Below are 24,301 nucleotides of genomic sequence, written 5' to 3' on the forward strand. Positions count from 1 at the left end.
CTGTGAAACTAGAGCTATTAGAATATATAAAAATATTGGAAATCTATGAATGAGGTATATTGAAAAACCTGGTCGGAATGGACCGAAGTCGACAAAAATACTACTCTAAAACTGATGGAATAGACTCGTTGAACTGGTACTATCTCCTAAACTAATTTGAGTTTTTCATTCGGTAAAGTCTCCGCTCATCTGTGAAACTAGAGCTATTAGAATATATAAAAATATTGGAAATAAATTAATGAGGTATATTGAAAAACCTGGTGGGAATGGACCGAAGTCGACAAAAATACTACTCTAAAACTGATGGATTAGACTCGTTGAACTGGTACTATCTCCTAAACTACTTTGAGTTTTTCATTCGGTAAAGTCTCCGCACATCTGTGAAACCAGGGCTATTAGAATATATAAAAAGATTGGAAATAAATTAATGAGGTATATTGAAAAACCTGGTCGGAAATGACCGAACTCGGCAAAAATACTACTCTAAAACGGATGGAATAGACTCGTTGAACTGGCACTATCTCCTAAACTACTTTGAGTATTTTCATTCGGTAAAGTTTCCCCAAATCTGCGAAACCAGGGCTATTAGAATATATAAAAATATTGGAAATAAATTAATGAGGTATACTGAAAAACCTCGCCGGAATGGACCGAAGTCGACAAAAATACTACTCTAAAACGGATGGAATAGACTCGTTGAACTGGCACTATCTCCTAAACTACTTTGAGTATTTTCATTCGGTAAAGTTTCCCCAAATCTGCGAAACCAGGGCTATTAGAATATTAAAAATATTGGAAATAAATTAATGAGGTATACTGAAAAACCTGGCCGGAATGAACCGAGCTCGACAAAAATACTACTCTAAAACTGATGGAATAGACTCGTTGAACTGGTACTATCTCCTAAACTACTTTGAGTTTTTCATTCGGTAAAGTTTCCGCACATCTGTGAAACTAGAGCTATTAGAATATATAAAAATATTGGAAATAAATTAATGAGGTATACTGAAAAACCTGGCCGGAATGAACCGAGCTCGACAAAAATACTACTCTAAAACTGATGGAATAGACTCGTTGAACTGGTACTATCTCCTAAACTACTTTGAGTTTTTCATTCGGTAAAGTTTCCGCACATCTGTGAAACTAGAGCTATTAGAATATATAAAAATATTGGAAATAAATTAATGAGGTATATTGAAAAACCTGGTGGGAATGGACCAAAGTCGACAAAAATACTACTCTAAAACGGATGGAATAGACTCGTTGAACTGGCACTATCTCCTAAACTACTTTGAGTATTTTCATTCGGTAAAGTTTCACCACATTTGTGAAACCAGGGCTATTAGAATATATAAAAATATTGGAAATAAATTAATGATGTATGCTGAAAAACCTGGCCGGAATGGACCGAACTCGGGAAAAATACTACTGTAAAACGGATGGAATAGACTCGTTGAACTGGCACTATCTCCTAAACTACTTTAAGTATTTTCATTCGGTAAAGTTTCCGCACATCTGTGAAACCAGGGCTATTAGAATATATAAAAATATTGGAAATAAATTAATCAGCTATATTGAAAAACCTGGACGGTACGGACCGAGCTCGAGAAAAATACTACTCTAAAACGGATGTAATAGACTCGTTGAACTGGCATTATCTCCTAAACTACTTTGAGTATTTTCATTCGGAAAATTTTCCGCACATCTGTGAAACCAGGGCTATTAGAATATATAAAAATATTGGAAATGAATTAATGAAGTATATTGAAAAACCTGGTCGGAATGGACCGAAGTCGACAAAAATACTACTCTAAAACGGATGGAATAGACTCGTTGAACTGGCACTATCTCCTAAACTACTTTGAGTATTTTCATTCGGTGAAGTTTCCCCACATCTGTGAAACCAGGGCTATTAGAATATATAAAATTATTGGAAATAAATTAATGTGGTATATTAAAAAACCTGGTCGGAATGGACCGAAGTCGGCAAAAATACTACTGTAAAGCGGGTGGAATAGACCCGTTGATCTGGCACTATCTCCTCAAATACTTTGAATATTTTCATTCGGTCAAGTTTCCGCACATCTGTAAAACCAGGGATATTGGAATATATAAAAAGATTGGAAATAAATTAATGAGGTGTATTGAAAAACCTGGTGGGAATGGACCGAAGTCGACAAAAATACTACTCTAAAACGGATGGAATAGACTCGTTGAACTGGCACTATCTCCTAAAATGCTTTGAGTATTTTCATACGGTAAAGTTTCCGCACATCTGTGAAACCAGGGCTATTAGAATATGTAAAAATATTGGAAATAAAATAATGAGGTATATTGAAAAACCTGGTCGGAATGGGCCGAGTTCGGCAAAAATACTACTCTAAAACGGATGGAATAGACTCGTTGATCTGGCACTATCTCCTCAAATACTTTGAGTATTTTCATTCGGTAAAGTTTCCGCACATCTGTAAAACCAGGGCTATTGGAATATATAAAAATATTGGAAATAAATTAATGAGGTATATTGAAAAACCGAGCCGGAATGAACCGAATTCGGCAAAAATACTACTATAAAACGGATGGAATAGACTCGTTGAACTGGCACTATCTCCTAAAATACTTTAAGTATTTTCATTCGCTAAAGTTTCCGCATATCTGTAAAACCAGGGCTATCAGAATATATAGTGTAGCCATCACCGGATGTGTGCAACAATCTAGTCATATCGCCTTGTGTAGCCATCACCGGATGTGTGCAACAATCTCGTCATATCGCCTAGTGTAGCCATCACCGGATGTGTGCAACAATCTCGTCATATCGCCTAGTGTAGCCATCACCGGATGTGTGCAACAATCTAGTCATATCGCCTAGTGTAGCCATCACCGGATGTGTGCAACAATCTCGTCATATCGCCTAGTGTAGCCATCACCCTATGTGTGCAACAATCTAGTCATATCGCCTAGTGTAGCCATCACCGGATGTGTGCAACAATCTCGTTATATCGCCTAGTGTAGCCATCACCGGATGTGTGCAACAATCTCGTTATATCGCCTAGTGTATTCATCACCGGATACGGCTTATCCATGTGGGTCTGTCTTGTAGCGATATCTGCCCCATGGAATTATGAACGTTGTGAGATGGCGATCATCTTGATGGATAGGAACACTGTATCCATTCAAGGCATCTGAGACAGACTTCTTATATATATATATTTATAAATTTCAACCAAACTTGGCACAAAGCATCCTTGGGTAAAGGGGATTCTCAATTGTTCAAATGAAGGGCCAGGCCCCCGTCCAAGGGGAGATAATCAAGAAAAAGCAAAAGTAGGGTTCGGTCACTAAAAAATCTTCTCAAGAACCACCGGGCCAGAAGAACTGAAACTTATGTGGACGCTTCTTAAGGAAGTGTAGATTCTAAATTGTTCAAATCATTACCCCGTGGTAAGGGTTGGGCCACAATAGGGGGTCAAAGTTTTATATTGAAATATATAGGCAAATTCTTTATAAATCTTCTTCTCAAGAACCACTAAGCCAGAAAAGCTGAGATTTAAATGAAAGCTTCCTGACATAATGCAGATTCAAGTTTGTTCAAATCATGGGCCCCTGGAGTTGGATGGGGCCACAATAGGGGATCAAAGTTTTACATTCAAATATATAGGAAAAATCTTTTAAAATCTTCTTCTCAAGAACCACTGAGCCAGAAAAGCTGATTTTTTACATGAAAACTTTCTGACATAATGCAGATTCAAGTTTCTTCAAATCATGGCCCCCGGGGGTATGATGGGGTCACAAAGGGGGGGATCAAAGTTTTACATACAAATATATAGGGAAAAACTTCTTCTCAAGAACCACTGAGTCAGAAAAGCTGATATTAACAAGAAAACTTTCTGACATAGTACAGATTCAAGTTTGTTCAAATCATGGCCCCCAGGGGTAGGATGGGGCCACAAGTGGGGGGGGGGGGGTCAAAGTTTTACATACAAATATAGGAAAAAGCTTTAAAAATCTTCTTCTCAAGAACCATTGGGCATAAGAAGTTGACATTTACATGAAAGCTTTCTGACATAGTGTAGATTCAATTTTACAAAGGGTAGTTTGGGTCATAATAGGGACTAAGGTTTTACATGCAAATATATATGGAAAGTCTTCAGATATGGGCCAAGGTGACTCAGGTGAGCGATGTGGCCCATGGGCCTCTTGTATATTTATATGTTCTGTCTAATAAATTATTTCGCGATGTATTCTTCCCTATAGGCCTAGCTCAGTAGCTGGTCATAAGGTATTGAGAAAAAAGGTTATTGCGACGTATTTATAGTATAATACCTAATTTTTGTTGAAATTACAATCATGAAATGCATTTTTTTTTGGTAGTTTCTTAACATAGATGAAAAAATTATCTGTAAGGCGTTCCAGTGGTTGCACTTCAAAATCGAAATATTGATATTTTACATCAAGTTTGTCAAAGAAATTATGGGCAGGAAGGTGACCAGTAATAGAAATATTAATTATTATACACTATAGTGTAAAAAGTATTTTTGAACTGCAAATTTTCACTATATAATACATTACAAATGTCACATCAAAAAGCTATCACTATAATAATTTTACAAATTATGCACCGGCCATTGTCTACATATAAATGATGTTATTTTTTTTCTGAAAGTATTACATTTTTCAACATTCTTGGAGATGATCTTCACAAAAAGAATTTGTTTGAGCTTCAAGTTATATAATATATTAATATATTATATATCAAGTAACCAATGTATAATTAAGATTTGATTCTTGAATCCACATTTAAGTTCTAGAAATAACAAGTAATTTTACCTTTATCATACTTTAGATTCTGCATATCTTGTGAAAATTTCATAATGATATCAATATTGAATAATTATATTAAAAAAATTAGGAATTTTTAAATGAGAAGGATTGTTAAGGATTAAAGTAAAGTTAAAGTTGTGCAGAAATTTGATATTTTTTACCCTTGAGTGTACCTTGTAATTTCGATATATATCTCCAATTGTTGGGATTAATCCATTGGTATGAAATCCTGGCACAGCATAATTCAAACTTCAATATAAACATCATAAACAATTCACTAATTTACACTTAAATAAACAATATCTTATTTAATTCAAGAGGCTTAATAAATTGATAAACGAAATTAGTACACAAAAGTGCTAGCTGGCTTTACAGACTTATTCAATAATCTCACTGAGTGAGATTTTACACTTGACTTATTCACTGAGTGAGATTATACACTTGACTTATTCACTGAGTGAGATTATACACTTGACTTATTCATTGAGTGAGATTATACACTTGACTTATTCACTGAGTGAGATTATACACTTGACTTATTCACTGAGTGAGATTATACACTTGACTTATTCACTGAGTGAGATTATACACTTGACTTATTCACTGAGTGAGGTTATATACTTGACTCATTCACTGAGTGAGATTATACACTTGACTTAATATACCAATCTAGCTCCAATTGATCACTATCCTACAAAATTAGCTCCAATCTATCAATAAAATCACAACATCAACCCCATTCTATTAATTAAGTAACTCCAACCCTACACATATCTTTATCAAATCTTCATCAAGCTATCATAACCCTAACACGACCTTCACTCAATACAGGGCTCCCAGCAGTTCTAAAAACAATAGCTCCCATGACTCCACTCATAAAATCTTGTAGTCTTGCAATTGACCACTGTGTGACACTGGACATTCCTTCATCCTTAAATATTACCCAAGTTTACACAGTTTGAATGGTCTTAACCATGAGCGGTTGTGCTTGAACCTCAAACCATTTTAACATAAATCACAATAATAACAGTAGTCTTCATTAGTATTTGAGGTTAGAAATTTTGTTTTTAATAAGTTGATGGATTTCATAAAATATTCTCAATGAATGAGTCACATTTTGCTTAGTCTCTTAGGTGAAGAAAATTTGAACAGTTTCATGATTATAGAGTGAAAGTTAGGGAAATTGGGCTAAAATTTACCTCACCAGAAGTTTTCACAGAGATGGCTTTGTCAATGTGAATGGCAAATTTTATGAAAAAATAAAATGACTTGCTTTGTTTTGGGTCATATATATTGTACATGTAAGTTCACGGTTAACAAAAATCATGTCCCCTTGTTGCCATATTGTGAAGAAAAACTTTTTTCCTACAAATGCCCCAGCAGGTTTTTGGTCTGCATTTGGCAGACCTCTAAATCATATTACTTCAATTTAACTAGCTTACCCATGTAAACAGTATGGGTGAGTTAATTTATGTACCTGATTATTCCAGAATGATTCCCAAGGTATTAATATCTACACTCTGTTGTCTCAAACCTCACCAACTTCGATGACGTAACTTAATTAAGAAATTCAGGATGAATTTAAGCATTCAATTATCAAACAATTTTTGCAAAATTTGAAAAACTGGAGACCTTTCAATTCACATAATGACAAAAGAATAATGACTGTCTGTCAGATTCGTTATGTTTTTGTAAACCTCTTAAACATATTAAAGTAAATTGATGGTGCTAATCCATCCATGGACATACTCGCTCTGCACAAAAAGAGGCATGCATGGTATATTTTCAGTATTTTTTTTGTGTGACACAATGTTCATGAGAACAGGCCTTACTTTTACCCGGTACCTTGTGGAAGCAATTTTAATTAAAATGCCTTCAATAAGGTACCTCCTATCCTTGTAAAAGTTATTTCCACCTGTCTCTAATCTTGTTTAAAGCCCTGTGAAAGTTTGTAATTGCATGTCTATCATGCCTGAATACATAATAGCAATCTGCAGTAAAATACACACTTCATTTTAAGCACACCCCTACCATGGTAATTTCCTCAGTCATTTCTCGATTTTGTGCGATAATTTTTCATCCTGACAATTAATTTGAACTTCTATAATATTTTTTTTTTCAATTCCAAATAATTTCACTCTTGATATTAGCCAATCACACAACACCAAGACATTTATATCTCCGCTCAATCTTGGGTAAACTGCGTCCGGGTTACGCATGTGGGAGTTTGGTACTCTCATTCCATTAAGACACAGCTCAGTAACATATACACACAAAAACTCCTCTTTTTACTGAAAAGCTCTTGACTAAGAGTTATCTCCCTCGATATATCAAATCATAGAGCATATTAACAGGTAGGAATTCAGTGTTTTATGTCCAATAAACCAGGCTAGTGACCAAGTCAACAAAATATATCATCCAGGGTTTTCAGACAGTGAGGGGGATGTAACGAACCTCAAAGGATTTACAATAACATTAGAGCCTCTTACCAATACACACAACCTTGGGCAATCTTTAAATAAAAACTCAGACGTAGAGGAAATCTTTATTTACTTCCTTGTTTTATTTCATATAATAAGCATGGTGAGAATAATACATTGTTTTAATGGAATGACTGGTTAACCAGTGTATATCATTACCGTTAATTATCTTTGTATTTCATATGAACATATTCAAACAATCCCTCATCAAATAAAACACACAATAAAAAAAAAAAAAAAAAAAAAAGGCTCATCTACATATGTACAACTCAATCCAAGAAACTTTACGTTCATTGTAAAATTCAACACAAAAAAATATTAGTTAAAAAATCAGCAAATAATAAAAATATAACATACCACTGATACAAATAATAAAAACATAACATACCACTGATACTTTGGAATACAACACTTTATTTTTTTTTTAGATTTGAAGACTTTTACAAAATATTTACCAAACATATTTAACGAATGCACAGAACAGATATTTGGCATTGAACAACATTGGGTCCGTGTTGATATATACAGAATAACCAGTTTATAAGGAACTCGATTACTAAGAAATCTGCGATATAAGGAATAATTCTAAAATCCCCTGCCTTATCCTTCATGAAGCATTGATAAAAAAAAAATGGTTTTAAGGAACTTAGTACATACAATTAAGAGTGATACTTATTTCTCATAATTAATTCAACAATTTTATTTCTTTTGTTTATGATAAATCTAATCCACACGCTCTGTCCTGTTAAAATAGCAATAAATGTAAACTTACCAAATGTCCATTATATGTATATATTCTATGTACAAACAATATCAAAATAAGTTTCAGAAAATTAAATGCTCCTTTGATTGGCAATAAGGAATTTGCTGATGTACAAACAAAAAAGTATTTAGTGCCTATTCATTTTCTAAATATAAGGAACAGCCTTGTAAATATGATCAAAAAACTTACTTACACAAATATAAAGAATCTTTAAAAGTGTCACTCTGAATTCCTTAAAAGCAAGTTTCACTGTATAAAAAAGCAATGCAGTCTTTTGGTTTAAAAATAGCACTATATAAAGTATTGCATTTATAAGGTACACAGTACAAATACCTGTCAAGTACACAAATCATCAAAATCACATGACATCTTCAATATCTTACAAGATTTAAATTGTAGCTCTAACAAACAAGTATATTTTAAAATATCAAAATATCGAAGAATAATAAAAGTTCTTCAAATCAAACAGACACTGGGCATCAAATTCTTTCAACAACCTCTTATAACTTCAACCGTCTTGACTATTCAAATCAAAATTTAAAGGAAAAAATTTGTATAAGATAAAAAAAAATAAAATGTACTATGGCATTGCATAACATATATTAAGCTGGTACATAATTGATGTGTAGTATTGGGTATAAAATATTGTTGATTTAAATGCTAACTCTTTGATTAAGTCACATTTCAGCATGCTTTTGATTTTCCTGCTTTCATTCATATATGTTTGATTCATCAAACACAAAATAGCTATGCTGAAATTGTAACACTGAGCGACAAAATCTCGCTATGATGCATTAATTCCAATGCTATCACATGATCCACTTACGCTGTCATATAGTGAGGAGTCATTTTCCATCAGACGGACAATATCATCCACTTTGGAGCCGAACTGAAGTCCGCTGGTCTCATCACCAGCGTCCAAATCTTCAATTATCTAAAATAGAAATTTGAAAAGTATTATTTCAGTTAATCTATAGATACAATTATACATTTCTTGACTATATAGTTTATGTAGTTCTAAAATTACATAATGCATGTAAAATACACACTTCATTTTAAGCACACCCCTACCATGGTAATTTCCTCAGTCATTTCTCGATTTTGTGCGATAATTTTTCATCCTGACAATTAATTTGAACTTCTATAATATTTTTTTTTCAATTCCAAATAATTTCACTCTTGATATTAGCCAATCACACAACACCAAGACATTTATATCTCCGCTCAATCTTGGGTAAACTGCGTCCGGGTTACGCATGCGGGAGTTTGGTACTCTCATTCCATTAAGACACAGCTCAGTAACATATACACACAAAAACTCCTCTTTTTACTGAAAAGCTCTTGACTAAGAGTTATCTCCCTCGATATATCAAATCATAGAGCATATTAACAGGTAGGAATTCAGTGTTTTATGTCCAATAGACCAGGCTAGTGACCAAGTCAACAAAATATATCATCCAGGGTTTTCAGACAGGGAGGGGGATGTAACGAACCTCACAGGATTTACAATAACATTAGAGCCTCTTACCAATACACATAACCTTGGGCAATCTTTAAATAAAAACTCAGATGTAGAGGAAATCTTTATTTACTTCCTTGTTTTATTTCATATAATAAGCATAGTGAGAATAATACATTGTTTTAATGGAATGACTGGTTAACCAGTGTATATCATTACCGTTAATTATCTCTGTATTTCATATGAACATATTCAAACCATCCCTCATCAAATAAAACACACAATAAAAAAAAAAAAAAAAAAAAAAGGCTCATCTACATATGTACAACTCAATCCAAGAAACTTTACGTTCATTGTAAAATTCAACACAAAAAAATATTAGTTAAAAAATCAGCAAATAATAAAAATATAACATACCACTGATACAAATAATAAAAACATAACATACCACTGATACTTTGGAATACAACACTTTATTTTTTTAGATTTGAAGACTTTTATAAAATATTTACCAAACATATTTAACGAATGCACAGAACAGATATTTGGCATTGAACAACATTGGGTCCGTGTTGATATATACAGAATAACCAGTTTATAAGGAACTCGATTACTAAGAAATCTGCGATATAAGGAATAATTCTAAAATCCCCTGTCTTATCCTTCATGAAGCATTGATAAAAAAAAAATGGTTTTAAGGAACTTAGTACATACAATTAAGAGTGATATTTATTCTCATAATTAATTCAACAATTTTATTTCTTTTGTTTATGATAAATCTAATCCACACGCTCTATCCTGTTAAAATAGCAATAAATGTAAACTTACCAAATGTCCATTATATGTATATATTCTATGTACAAACAATATCAAAATAAGTTTCAGAAAATTAAATGCTCCTTTGATTGGCAATAAGGAATTTGCTGATGTACAAACAAAAAAGTATTTAGTGCCTATTCATTTTCTAAATATAAGGAACAGCCTTGTAAATATGATCAAAAAACTTACACGAAGATAAAGAATCTTTAAAAGTGTCACTCTGAATTCCTTAAAAGCAAGTTTCACTGTATAAAAAAGCAATGCAGTCATTTGGTTTAAAAATAGCACTATATAAAGTATTGCATTTATAAGGTACACAGTACAAATACCTGTCAAGTACACAAATCATCAAAATCACATGACATCTTCAATATCTTACAAGATTTAAATTGTAGCTCTAACAAACAAGTATATTTTAAAATATCAAAATATCGAAGAATAATAAAAGTTCTTCAAATCAAACAGACACTGGACATCAAATTCTTTCAACAACCTCTTATAACTTCAACCGTCTTGACTATTCAAATCAAAATTTAAAGGAAAAAATTTGTATAAGATAAAAAAAATAAAATGTACTATGGCATTGCATAACATATATTAAGCTGGTACATAATTGATGTGCAGTATTGGGTATAAAATATTGTTGATTCAAATGCTAACTCTTTGATTAAGTCACATTTCAGCATGCTTTTGATTTTCCTGCTTTCATTCATATATGTTTGATTCATCAAACACAAAATAGCTATGCTGAAATTGTAACACTGAGCGACAAAATCTCGCTATGATGCATTAATTCCAATGCTATCACATGATCCACTTACGCTGTCATATAGTGAGGAGTCATTTTCCATCAGACGGACAATATCATCCACTTTGGAGCCGAACTGAAGTCCGCTGGTCTCATCACCAGCGTCCAAATCTTCAATTATCTAAAATAGAAATTTGAAAAGTATTATTTCAGTTAATCTATAGATGCAATTATACATTTCTTGACTATATAGTTTTTGTGGTTCTAAAATTACATAATGCATGTTGTTTTACACAAGTCTAGCATTGTAAACCCATGACAATCATAGTAAATTATAGGGATTTAATGGACAATCCAAGCATATTACAGGCATTTAATAGGCAATCCTAGTAAATTAAAGGGATGTAATAGACAATCCTAGTAAATTATAGGGATTCAATAGACAATCCTAGTAAATCATAGGGATTTAATAAACAATCATAGTAAGTTATAGGGATTTAATGGACAATCCTAGTAAATTACAGGGATTTAATAGGCAATCCTAGTCAATTAAAGGGATTTAATAGACAATCCTAGTAAATTATAGGGATTTAATAGACAATCCTAGTAAATTATAGGGATTTAATGGACAATCCTAGTAAATTACAGGGATTTAATAGACAATCCTAGTAAAATATGGGGATTTAATAGACAATCATACCAAGTTATATCGATTTAATAGACATTCATAGTAAATTATAGGGATTTAATAGACAATCCTAGTAAATTATAGGGATTTAAAAGACAATCAAAGTAAATTATAGGGATTTAATAGACAATCCTAGTAAATCATAGGGATTTAATGGACAATCCTAGTAAATTACAGGGATTTAATAGACAATCCTAGTAAATTAAAGGGATTTAATAGACAATCCTAGTAAATTATAGGGATTTAATAGGCAATCCTAGTAAATTATAGGGATTTATAGCTAAGTCGGACAGGTGCACTACTGTCTATATTTAAGTTGGACAGGTGCACTATTGTCTATATTTAAGTCGGACAGGTGCACTATTGTCTATATTTAAGTTGGACAGGTGCACTATTGTCTTTAGTTAAGTTGGACAGGTGCACTATTGTCTATATTTAAGTCGGACAGGTGCACTATTGTCTATATTTAAGTTGGACAGGTGCACTATTGTCTATATTTAAGTCGGACAGGTGCACTATTGTCTATATTTAAGTTGGACAGGTTCACTATTGTCTATAGCTAAGTCGGACAGGTGCACTATTGTCTATATTTAAGTGGGACAGGTGCACTATTGTCTATAGTTAAGTCGGACAGGTGCACTATTGTCTATATTTAAGTTGGACAGGTGCACTATTGTCTATATTTAAGTCGGACAGGTGCACTATTGTCTATATTTAAGTCGAACAGGTGCACTATTGTCTATATTTAAGTCGGACAGGTGCACTATTATCTATATTTAAGTTGGACAGGTGCACTATTGTCTATATTTAAGTTGGACAGGTGCACTATTGTCTATATTTAAGTTGAACAGGTGCACTATTGTCTATATTTAAGAATGAGTTGGTGCTTCATGAAGTATGTTGGTGTGAAGTGTGGCAGTTCATAACCTCATATATTTTCAAAAATGAAATTTCTTTATTATATATACATTATACTTTGATTTCTGTTGGATTGATTGATTAAATATTGTTTAACATCACTTTCGAGAATATTTCACTAACATGGAGACGTCACCATTGCCGACGAAGGGCTGCAAAATTTAGGCCTATGCTCGGCGCTTATGGCCTTTGAGCAGGGAGGGATCTTTATCGTGCCACACCTGCTGTGACACGGGACCTCGGTTGTTGTGGTCTCGTCCGAAGGACCACCCCATTTAGTCGGCTCTTAACGACAAGCAATGGGTACTGAGGACCTATTCTAACCCGGATCCCCATGGGAATTCCGTGCCATTAAAACAGACATACTATATCTATCAATATTCATATGCACACTCTGTTTACAAATGCAGCATATTCACGAGGAAATGGCTATCATTACAATGTACGAAGATATCAAAGGCAAAAACATTGGAAAACCTAAATATCTATGTAACAATGTTGTCTTTCTTTAGTACATGACGAAATTATGAAATCATAATGTGAAACTGACAAATCATGTTTTAGAATTCAGCCACCATATCTGTCCCAAGAAATTAACAGACAATTGCAATTCATTTTTAAATTTAGTTACAAGGCCACTTTCAAAAGAATGTAAATTGCTGCACAATGCTTCTTTGAAAATCATATTGCATAAATATCAAATGGAGAGCAAACAAATATCCATAACCCACTAATGTGCTTTTTAAACGTCTTCTCTCAAGCACCTTTCATTTCATATCTGCACGATTTAAAAAATATATCATTCATTGTTTAATGAATGAATGTATACAATGGTCACAGACAGAATCTCATTAGATTAACTTGAACACCATTTCATTCATTTTATATGAGAAGGAGTGTGCAGCTGAGTCTATGCGAGTTTTATTAACAATGATTGGCAGCTGAGTCTATGTGAGGTTTACTAACAATGATTGGACAGCTGAGTCTACATGAGTTTTATTAACAATGATTGACAGCTGAGTCTATGTGAGTTTTATTAACAATGATTGACAGCTGAGTCTAGGTGAGGCTTATTAACAATGATTGACAGCTGAGTCTATGTGAGTTTTATTAACAATGATTGACAGCTGAGTCTATGTGAGTTTTATTAACAATGATTGACAGCTGAGTCTATGTGAGTTTTATTAACAATGATTGACAGCTGAGTCTATGTGAGTTTTATTAACAATGATTGACAGCTGAGTCTATGTGAGGCTGATCATCAATGACTAACCTCCTCCACATACTGCTGAACAAACTTGTACAACTTCTGTAAAGCAGCTGGTTTGGAGAATTTCAGATGCTCTTGCTGCAACTGAAAAAGAAAGACCAAAGATTCATAAAGAAAACTGAGAGCATTTCCTAAAATAGAGTATACATTTTGTGATTTTCCTAGAAGTGATCCATACATTGAAATCATTAGAGAAGTTCCCATTTAAACCAATAAGATCTATACAGCCTAGTATCATGAATTAAAAGGGACACAAAAAATTAAATACGCATACTAAATGTTGTAATGCAATTAAACAAGTTACACATGTCTGATAGGCATCCTTGGAGGAGATAGATTATATCTTGATCATCGATACTTAAAGTGTTCAAGATTCTTCAGCTTTGGGTGAACATTATATATGCATGGCCATTTCACACAAAAATGGTGTCCGGGTAGTGCAGAGGTAGCGCTCTCATTTCTCACTGCTGAGACCTGAATTTGATCGCCATGATTGACGGTGGTTGCATGCTAGATGATATGGTGGTCGCTCACTCGGAAACGTGGGTTTCCTCCGGGTACTATGATTTCCTCCCACATAAATGACCCCCTAGCGCAAACATCCGTGCATCATAAGGACTCCATTGGAAATAAGCTTTCGAGATATCATGGGCTATCCTTGGTATTTATGTATGTTGCATGTATATACCTAAGAAACATTTTTTTCTTTTTTTCAAATTTGAGAAGCATGTTACAGAGTTAAAATGAAAAGGTTACTCTGAAATTCTAACTCTTTACATGTGTTTACTCTGTAAATTTTAACTCTCACATGTGTTTACTCTGTAAATTTTAACTCTTAACATGTTTACTCTGTAAATTTTAACTCTTAACATGTGTTTACTCTGTAAATTTTAACTCTTACATGTTTACTCTGTAAATTTTAACTCTCACATGTGTTTACTTTGTAAATTTTAACTCTTAACATGTTTACTCTGTAAATTTTAACTCTCACATGTGTTTATGTATGTTGCATGTATATACCTAAGAAACATTTTTTTCTTTTTTTCAAATTTGAGAAGCATGTTACAGAGTTAAAATGAAAAGGTTATTCTGTAAATTTTAACTCTTAACATGTTTACTCTGTAAATTTTAACTCTCATATGTGTTTACTCTGTAAATTTTAACTCTTAACATGTTTACTCTGTAAATTTTAACTCTTAACATGTGTTTACTCTGTAAATTTTAACTCTTACATGTGTTTACTCTGTATAAATTTAAACTCTTTACATACTAACATATTTTTGACTGCTTCATATTGCTGCCATCAGTAAATCGCATTATCAAGTAAATATCATGGCTGCTGATCCTGATTGTATTCAAAGACATAATCTTTTATTAATATGACTGACTAAATACATGGATTTCAAACTATTTAAAAGAATCAAAATAATTGATTAAATGATAACAGAGTACAACAACCTTTGACTTTTAGATATATCGATGACGTTTTGTCTATTAACAATGATAGCTTTCATTCATATGTCGATTTGATATATCCCTGTGAGCTGGAAATAAAGGACACCACAGAGTCGTCCACTTCTGCTTCATACTTAGATATTTTATTGAAAGTAGACATTAACGGCAAACTAACAATTCAACTGTATGACAAACGGGATGAGTTCAGCTTCTCCATCGTCAACTTCCCACATTTATGTAGCAATATTCCATTATCACATGCATATGGTGTTTATATATCTCAACTGATTCGATATGCAAGAGCTTGTTCTGGGTATAGTCAGTTTTTAAATCGAGGTAAGCTACTGACAAACAAGTTGATGGTACAGGGATTTCAACAGTCTGGATTGAAGTCAGCATTTCGCAAATTCTATGGTTGTTATAACGATCTAGTTCGTCAATACAACCTCGCATTGGGTCAAATGCTGTCTGACGTGTTTCATACCGATTGTTAAGCCGTTCTTAGCACACTGATTTTGACTGTGGATAACTCCGTTTACCTGATCAGGATATGGGGCTCACGGCGGGTGTGACCGGTCAACAGGGGATGCTTACTCCTCCTAGGCACCTGATCCCACCTCTGGTGTGCCCAGGGGTCCGTGTTTGCCCAACTATCTATTTTGTATTGCTTGTAGGAGTTATGAGATTGATCACTGTTCGTTATCTTCACCTTGCATCTTTCATATTTTTCATGAAAAATGTCCAGAGTATATTTGACAATTAATTTTAAAAGAAACTGTTCAACCAGATCGAGTAAGTTTAATTTTTGTCATTCATTTCTGTCAGAATTTCCAGCTGTTAAGATGGTGGTACTATATCAAGATTTATATGCACATCATTCACATTCATGAGTTAATGACTAAAATTACTGGTAATGAAATAAATAAAGATCAGGTGATTCAAAACAATCTTGCCTCCGACATCATCAGCGACCGTGAAGTGAGATCAAGCACTGAGAATATTACAATCCTGTCTCAGACATCATCAGCGACCGTGAAGTGAGATCAAGCACTGAGAATATTACAATCCTGTCTCAGACATCATCAGCGACTGTGAAGTGTGATCAAGCACTGAGAATATTACAATCCTGTCTCAGACATCATCAGCGACCGTGAAGTGTGATCAAGCACTGAGAATATTACATCACATGGTTGACTGTTTACTTACACTGTTGAGCCGTGACATCTCACTCCAGAAATCAGCATCTGTTACAGCAGCCTTGTTAGCCAATGCTTTGTAAAACTGCTTGGTCCTCTTCTGGTAATGTTGCACTTCTTGGGCAAACAGAAGTTTTTGTACGGAGGAATCCTAAATATAATGACAACGCAATACAAAATTTCATTTTGCTTAACTAATCTTTTTTTCTTCAAAAGTAATATAAAAAACAAACAAACCCAAATCCAAACTCAACTGACACCCCCACCCCACCCCACCCCACCCCCTCCCCCCAAAAAAACCCTTATTATCTTATAAAGCTTTCAAATCAACATCGTGGTCTACTAAAAAACATTTTTCTGACCTTGCTGATCGTGGTGGAATGGAAGCAATCGATGAAGACCTGCTTGATGACATTCAGACATGGCTCTACGTGTTTGGCTTTCTGGATGTCGAACAGGTTCTCAGGACGGACCAAGAGCTTGGCCCAGACTCTCATAGCGTAGCTTAGCAGGAAAATAGTTAATGGTTACACACATCACCACTCGCATGCTCAACAGTTAACATTTAACCTTTCACCTCATTAATTCACCCAGGTGAATTCAGTTCTACATTGTGTTAGAAGAATTTACATGGAATCATTGGGTTTTGTGGGAGCTCAATTGTCATGGATACCCCTATCTCATAGATTTTAAACCACAACAAAATTCACAAATTACAAAATGTTTCAATTATCACACCCCAACTAAACTGCAGAATATCAACAATCCACGAAAATTGAGCCCCATAAATTTAAATGATTCTACATTAATCAATGAACTGGTAGTGGGGAATATTCTTGCTTCATGGTGGCTTACAAGCAAACTTCTTTTTACAGTAATATCTACATACACCCAAATCATTAAGAAAGGGTATATATATCATACACAATTTTCAAACATATGAATATTCATGTAGACTGTAGGATATTGGTTTGCAACTGCAGTTCCTTCATGAGGAAATGGCCATCATCACAATAATATGTAAAGTTATCAAAAGAAAAAAAACATCGAAAAGGTAAATATAAAGTTATGGCCTGACATGATTCAACAGACAGGGTGATTTTTGTATACCCCCTCCCCCCTACTACAGGGTGATTTCTGTATACCCCTCCCCCTACTACAGGGTGATTTTTGTATACCCCTCCCCCTACTACAGGGTGATTTTTGTATACCCCTCCCCCTACTACAGGGTTATTTCTGTATATCCCCTCCCCCCTACTGAATTAAAAAGCTGGGATGAGAGTTTTATGACTGATCATAATGTGCAAAATGAATAAATTTCCAAGTTTATAAAAATATTGGGACTACAACAAGAGGCCCACAGGCCTTATTGGTCACCTGAGTACTAGTGAAAAATTATCACTAGTCCCAAGGGCTATAAAATCTAGAAGACATTTCCTGTTCTGAATATCTAAGCTAAATTTTAACATTCAGCAAAAGTGTAAAACAAGATGTGTTCTTACAACTTCAATGCCCTCATAAGTGAATACACTAATGAAAGGCTTAACATAATATAATCAGTGTATTAACATTAAAACATTATAAGATATGACTACTTTGGACCCATCCTAGAGTCAAAACCCTGCGTTATGAAATTCACCATTTTTTGTACATCTTTTTCTGTTATTCCTTAGTATGCATTTAGATTTTACACAGTAGTAGCTGCAAACTTACATATAAATACTATATATTAAGTTTTGCCCCACCTTGGGGTCAGAACCCCTAACCTGGGGATCATGAAATTTACAAGTTTGGTAGACGCCTTCCTGCTTTACATCTTAATCATTTAGTTTTTCTTAAACATGTGCGGTTCTAGAGAAGATGTTTGAAAATTTGTCAATTTTGGGCAGTTTTTGCCCTGCCTCTAAGGTTCCTGGGGTGCAGGAATCCTGAAATTTACAATTTATGTCCCCTTGTTCCAAAGATACTTCATACCAAATTTGAAAAGAATGGGTAAAGTAGTTATCAAGAAGAAGTTAAAAATGTCTATTGTTCACACATTTAATTACTGACCATTTTGCCCCCATCCTGATACCAAAACCCCTACCCCTCGGATCATCAAATTTACAATTTTGGTAAAGGACTATCTGCTCTTTCTAAATATCCATTTACTTTCAATTTAGTATCAATAGTACTAAAGAAGATGTTATTCAAGTGTTTTACACATAAACACTATATAGTAAGTTCGGCCCCACCCTGGGGTCAGAACCGTTACCCTGGAGTTCATAAAATTTACAATTTTGGTGGAGGATTTCCTGCTCTACATCATCATTCTTACATGTGTGAGGTTCTTAAGAAAATTTTTGAAACTTAGTCAATTTGAGCAGTGTTTGCCCCACCCCTAAGGCCCCAGGGGTGCTGGAGTTCTGAATTTTACAATTTAAGCCACCCTTGTCCAAAAGATGCTTCAAACCAAAGTTGAAAAGAATTGGACTGGTAGTTATCAAAAAGAAGTTAAAAATGGTCAATTGTTAACGCACGACGCACAATGACGGACGACAACCAATTGCAATAGGTCGCCTGAGTTTACTCAGGTGACCTAAAAAGGACACATATGATTATCCTTGTGGATCTTCCTAGTTGCAGTTCTTACACATACACCCATGTCACAGATATATATTTTATTAACAGCAAACCATGCAATAACTCTAATTGTCATAAAATAAAAACTGGTTAGATTGCAAATGTCACGTATTAGTACAGTGGAACCCCGTTATGTTTTTCATTTTGTCACAATAAAATAACTTAATACCGGGGGCAACGTAATACACGTTCTCAGTGAAATCCGTTAAAAACATCATTTGTAAATTATTTACCTTCTGTTAATACTTTGTGATGGGGAGTGTGTCAATATATCTTTACTATTTCTTTGTTTAAAAGACTATACACTTATAGATTTTTTTTTTTTTACATCTTATCTTAATTGTCTGTTATTCTTCATGTTAATCTTATCTCTTTTCATTACTTCTTGTCTTGGATATATGATACATAAAGATGCTTTGATAATCGTTGCTTATCTCCTTTCATTTCCGCCATTTTGTTCAACTTTAACATAATGCATTCATATACATTTCTTTCAATAACTCATTTCGGTTTTTATTCAACATTTGTACATAAAGCAAATAATAACAAAGCTTCATTTTATTAAGTTCTCTTATTACACGGTATACAACAGAATAAAAAAAATCCAACGCAAAAAGCAATAAAACTATAGACACAGAACGCACATGATACACAACACTTACACACTTTTTTCACCAGCGATAAACACGGAAAACAAGCGCAATCCACATCAAAAATAATAATGCACTAAGATCACATTTATAAGGCCAAAATAAAACAAGAGGTACTGTGAGCAATGCTCACTAAGAATACCCCCCGCTTACCCCAAACTCCCAAAGGGTGTTGGTAATAGGTATAAACTACCTCTTTTCTGAGTGTAAAAAACAAATGGCATGACAAACCGAACCATATTGCTACTTCAATGTCCAGTGCGCGTGACCTTTGACCCCAAAATCGATAGGGAACATCTTCATCCCATGGGTAGTCCATATGTATGATATGGTGACGGTAGGTGGAAAGGATAACGCTTTAGAGCCCGGAAACCATATTGCTACTACGATGTCCAGTGCACTTGACCTTTTGACCCCAAAATCGATAGGGAACATCTTCATCCCATGGGTAGTCCATATGTATGATATGGTGACGGTAGGTGGAAAGGATAACGCTTTAGAGCCCGGAAACCATATTGCTACTACGATGTCCAGTGCACTTGACCTTTGACCTTTTGACCCCAAAATCGATAGGGAACATCTTCATCCCATGGGTAGTCCATATGTATGATATGGTGACTGTAGGTGGAAAGGATAACGCTTTAGAGCCCGGAAACCATATTGCTACTTCGATGTCCAGTGCACTTGACCTTTTGACCCAAAAATCAATAAGGAACATCTTCATCCCATGGGTAGTCCATATGTATGATATGGTGATGGTAGGTGGAAAGGATAATGCTTTAGAGCCCGGAAACCATTGCGTCTACAGACGGACGGACGGACGGACAACCTGATTCCAGTATACCCCCCTCCCTCCCCCCCAACTTGTTGCGGGGGGTATAAATATTGTACGTTTCCCCTCGCCCGACCGAGTCTGAAAATTCACACCGACTCAAAAGTTTTTATTATGCCATTCTGGCAAAGGTTTTTTTTTATTTCCAGAAAATTTCAAGGTCGTTTCTGGTACAGATCAGTATCTTATAATGACAAAAAATTTCCATATCTTCTTTGGTTTTGATCCAAAATTAAAAAATAATGATACGAATAATACAGGTGGTCTTCTGGTACGAAATCTAGACATTTCACCGCCTCAAGCTTGAGGCGGCATTATCAGGCCGATTTCAAATACTTTCAAGCCGAATTCAATTTTCAGCTCATAACTAATCAATAAAACGATTCTTCTTGTACTTACTAATATCGATTTTATGGGTTCTTTCATCACATAAACAGTTTCTTGAAAACATTTTACCAAACTGTCGAGCTTTGTTTTGAGTCATGGGACTCGTTCGTTCAAATGACAGTGAACATTCGGCTGACTACTATTGTTGGCTTCTGTTATCGAATTTTGGAGTGATATTTTTTTAAACTCGATATTAGCAAGTACAAGAATCATTGTTTTATTGATTAGTTGTGAGTTTAACATCGAATTCGGCTCGCAATTCGGACTAGTGATCTGCAAGATCGAGATGGAGAAATGTTGTCTACACGAGGAGCGAGGAAACGAGACTTCGGAGCGTCCGGGTGTACAAGTTGTGTTCTTCAGTAGGGGAAAGTGGTGATATATTTCGGAAGGATGTGGTATTTTTGACAGTCAATAAGAAGAATTCTCAATTTAACTTATTTTCGAACTTGCTATATGTACAAACTGGAAAACACCCAATTATATGCTCATGTGTAACTCAGCTCTGATTGGTTGATGTCAGCATCCATTTTGTTGATCGGCAAAATCAAGACCCGTTGAAACGTTTTCTAGTAAAAGTTATAGATCTAACGATATGATTTAAAAATATAATCAAAATCACTATCATATTCAAATTAATATAATGTGCAAAAAACGAAAGCATAAAATGCCAATGAACCACAAATAAAAGACAGCAACCGAATTTACCAATTTTATAACGCCACGTGTCCAAAATAACACCATTGTCCATAGTTGCAACATTCTCCCTAACTTTATTTCAGTGTTAGTATGTGGCATAAATAGCAGAAAAAATCTGATGAAACCCGAGTATTCGTCAAAACAACCGTTATGTATACATGTAGTCCAATCTCTATGTTCAGTGGTTAGATAATGAGCATTTCCGAAATATATGTAGTACTGTCCGAAATATCGACACCTTCCCCTAATTGCGAAACGTGGCAATCAAAGCCGAATGTACGTGAAAACCGACTATACGAGTTTGACGAGGAAACATGGAATGATGTGCTTCACGACGTTTTGGTATCAGGCGTTGTTAATAGTTATGGGAATTTCATACTAAATAAAATTCTGCTAGCTAAAAAAAAAACAACCTTTTACCTACCTATCGACCTTCCTCTGAAATTTAGGGTGAGGAGAGGGGAAACAAACATATTTTTAAATATGGCTCAACACTAAAAGATTGCACTAAAATCATGCGCACATAAAACAAAATAAAAATCAAGGGATTTTAGAAAATGCCGTGCACGAATCGGCCGATAACACTGGTCAGTTTAATCGGCGTATTTATGGATCTAACAACACCCAAGTTAGGCCCTATATGTTAAAATAACTGGCAATTTTTTAATTGAACACTGCCTTTTGTCACCTAGCTATGTCCAAGCCGATACCCAAGCTACGTTAAATTTTGTCCTACATGTTTGATACCAAAGCTGTCTGTAAATGGAGTTTTAATAGTGAAAGTGATCACACGATGCTAATCACGCTTGTGGTTGAGAAATTATTATTTCTTCGATTATCAAAATATGAAAAATGAAGACAATTTTATTGAGTACAATTTCTAGATAAACATTTTTAAATGGTTTATCACTGGCTTTGATACGGGGTATTCACCTATAGTGATATCGCTAGATCTATCAAAGCATGATCAGTTAAGCGTCTCTAATCCCCTAACACATTAGGAAATTACTTGGTGACTGTCTGGGTCAGTCAAGGTGTGAATGGCTTATTATTTTGAGAATCCCTATTGAATTATTAGGGATTTAATATGTTTTTGTTGGAATTTTTACAACGTAATACCAAGTCACAGCATCTCGGGACAACGTAATAACGAGGTCTATTTCATATAGGTTTGTTAAGAAATGGTTTGTGCTTTGCAATTCCAACGTAATATGCGGACAAACGTAATAAAGGGGGAACGTTTTAATGGGGTTCCACTGTAGTAACATCCCTTTCTAATCTAGCAATCCCTGGTTAAAAGTTGGACATGTTTCTACGTTTTATTCATAAATCATTTCCAACCACATCCAACATACACATAATTTTGAAATTTACATGAAATGCATGATGGGAATACATAATCTATTTTACATTTCATCTCTTCACCTACAGCTGCTGATGTATCTGTATGAGTGAAAAATTCTCGACCAGGACATTAAACAACATATTACATATAAAACAAGTTAAATACGTATTCTATAATTCAAGACAACCCAGAGCATGAATTTATATCCTCCAATAATTATAAAAACAGCATTCTAGAATTATAATCACCATGATTTACTTATCAAGAGAAAAACACAAGGTGTTGATTGCCAAACTACACACAATTCAATTCTTTTACAATTTCGTCTTTGACGATGAAATAAGAAAAACCTTTACAATGACAATATTATACTTCCCTTGTGGTGAAATAAACAAACCTTTACAATGACAAGATTATACTTCCCTTGTGGTGGTATAATTGCTACACAATGAAATAAACAAACCTTTACAATGACAAGATTATACTTCCCTTGTGGTGGTATAATTGCTATACAATGAAATAAACAAACCTTTACAATGACAAGATTATACTTCCCTTGTGGTGAAATAAACAAACATTTACAATGACAAGATTATACTTCCCTTGTGGTGAAATAAACAAACCTTTACAATGACAAGATTATACTTCCCTTGTGGTGGTATAATTGCTATACAATGAAATAAACAAACCTTTACAATGACAAGATTATACTTCCCTTGTGGTGGAATAATTGCTATACAATGAAATAAACAAACCTTTACAATGGCAAGATTATACTTCCCTTGTGGTGGTATAATTGCTATACAATGAAATAAACAAACCTTTACAATGACAAGATTATACTTCCCTTGTGGTGAAATAAATAAACCTTTACAATGACAAGATTATACTTCCCTTGTGGTGGTATAATTGCTATGCAATGAAATAAACAAACCTTTACAATGACAAGATTATACTTCCCTTGTGGTGGTATAATTGCTATACAATGAAATAAACAAACCTTTACAATGAAAAGATTATACTTCCCCTGTGGTGGTATAATTGCTACACAATCCCAAATATGAGGGAGGTAACAGAAACAGCATCTCCATGGCAACAGTCACATCAATCACAGTGGTGGCATTCCAATTTGCATATACTAGAGAAACC

At 34.3% G+C, this 24,301-nt stretch overlaps 1 protein-coding gene across 1 annotated transcript in view; it reads right to left on the reverse strand.

Moving 5' to 3' along the window:
* Positions 1 to 7,512: 7,512 nt before the first annotated feature.
* Positions 7,513 to 24,301, reverse strand: part of LOC125656813 (plexin-B1-like) — a 76,345-nt gene continuing 59,556 nt past the window's right edge. Inside the window, 5 exon segments of the mRNA XM_056142880.1 lie at positions 7,513 to 8,998; positions 11,164 to 11,271; positions 13,970 to 14,050; positions 16,628 to 16,768; positions 16,980 to 17,121. Of these exon segments, the coding sequence (XP_055998855.1) occupies positions 8,849 to 8,998; positions 11,164 to 11,271; positions 13,970 to 14,050; positions 16,628 to 16,768; positions 16,980 to 17,121 (622 nt within the window). The 3' untranslated portion in view covers positions 7,513 to 8,848.

The sequence above is a fragment of the Ostrea edulis genome, chromosome 7 (assembly GCF_947568905.1).
Source record: "Ostrea edulis chromosome 7, xbOstEdul1.1, whole genome shotgun sequence".
Lineage (NCBI taxonomy): Eukaryota > Metazoa > Mollusca > Bivalvia > Ostreida > Ostreidae > Ostrea > Ostrea edulis.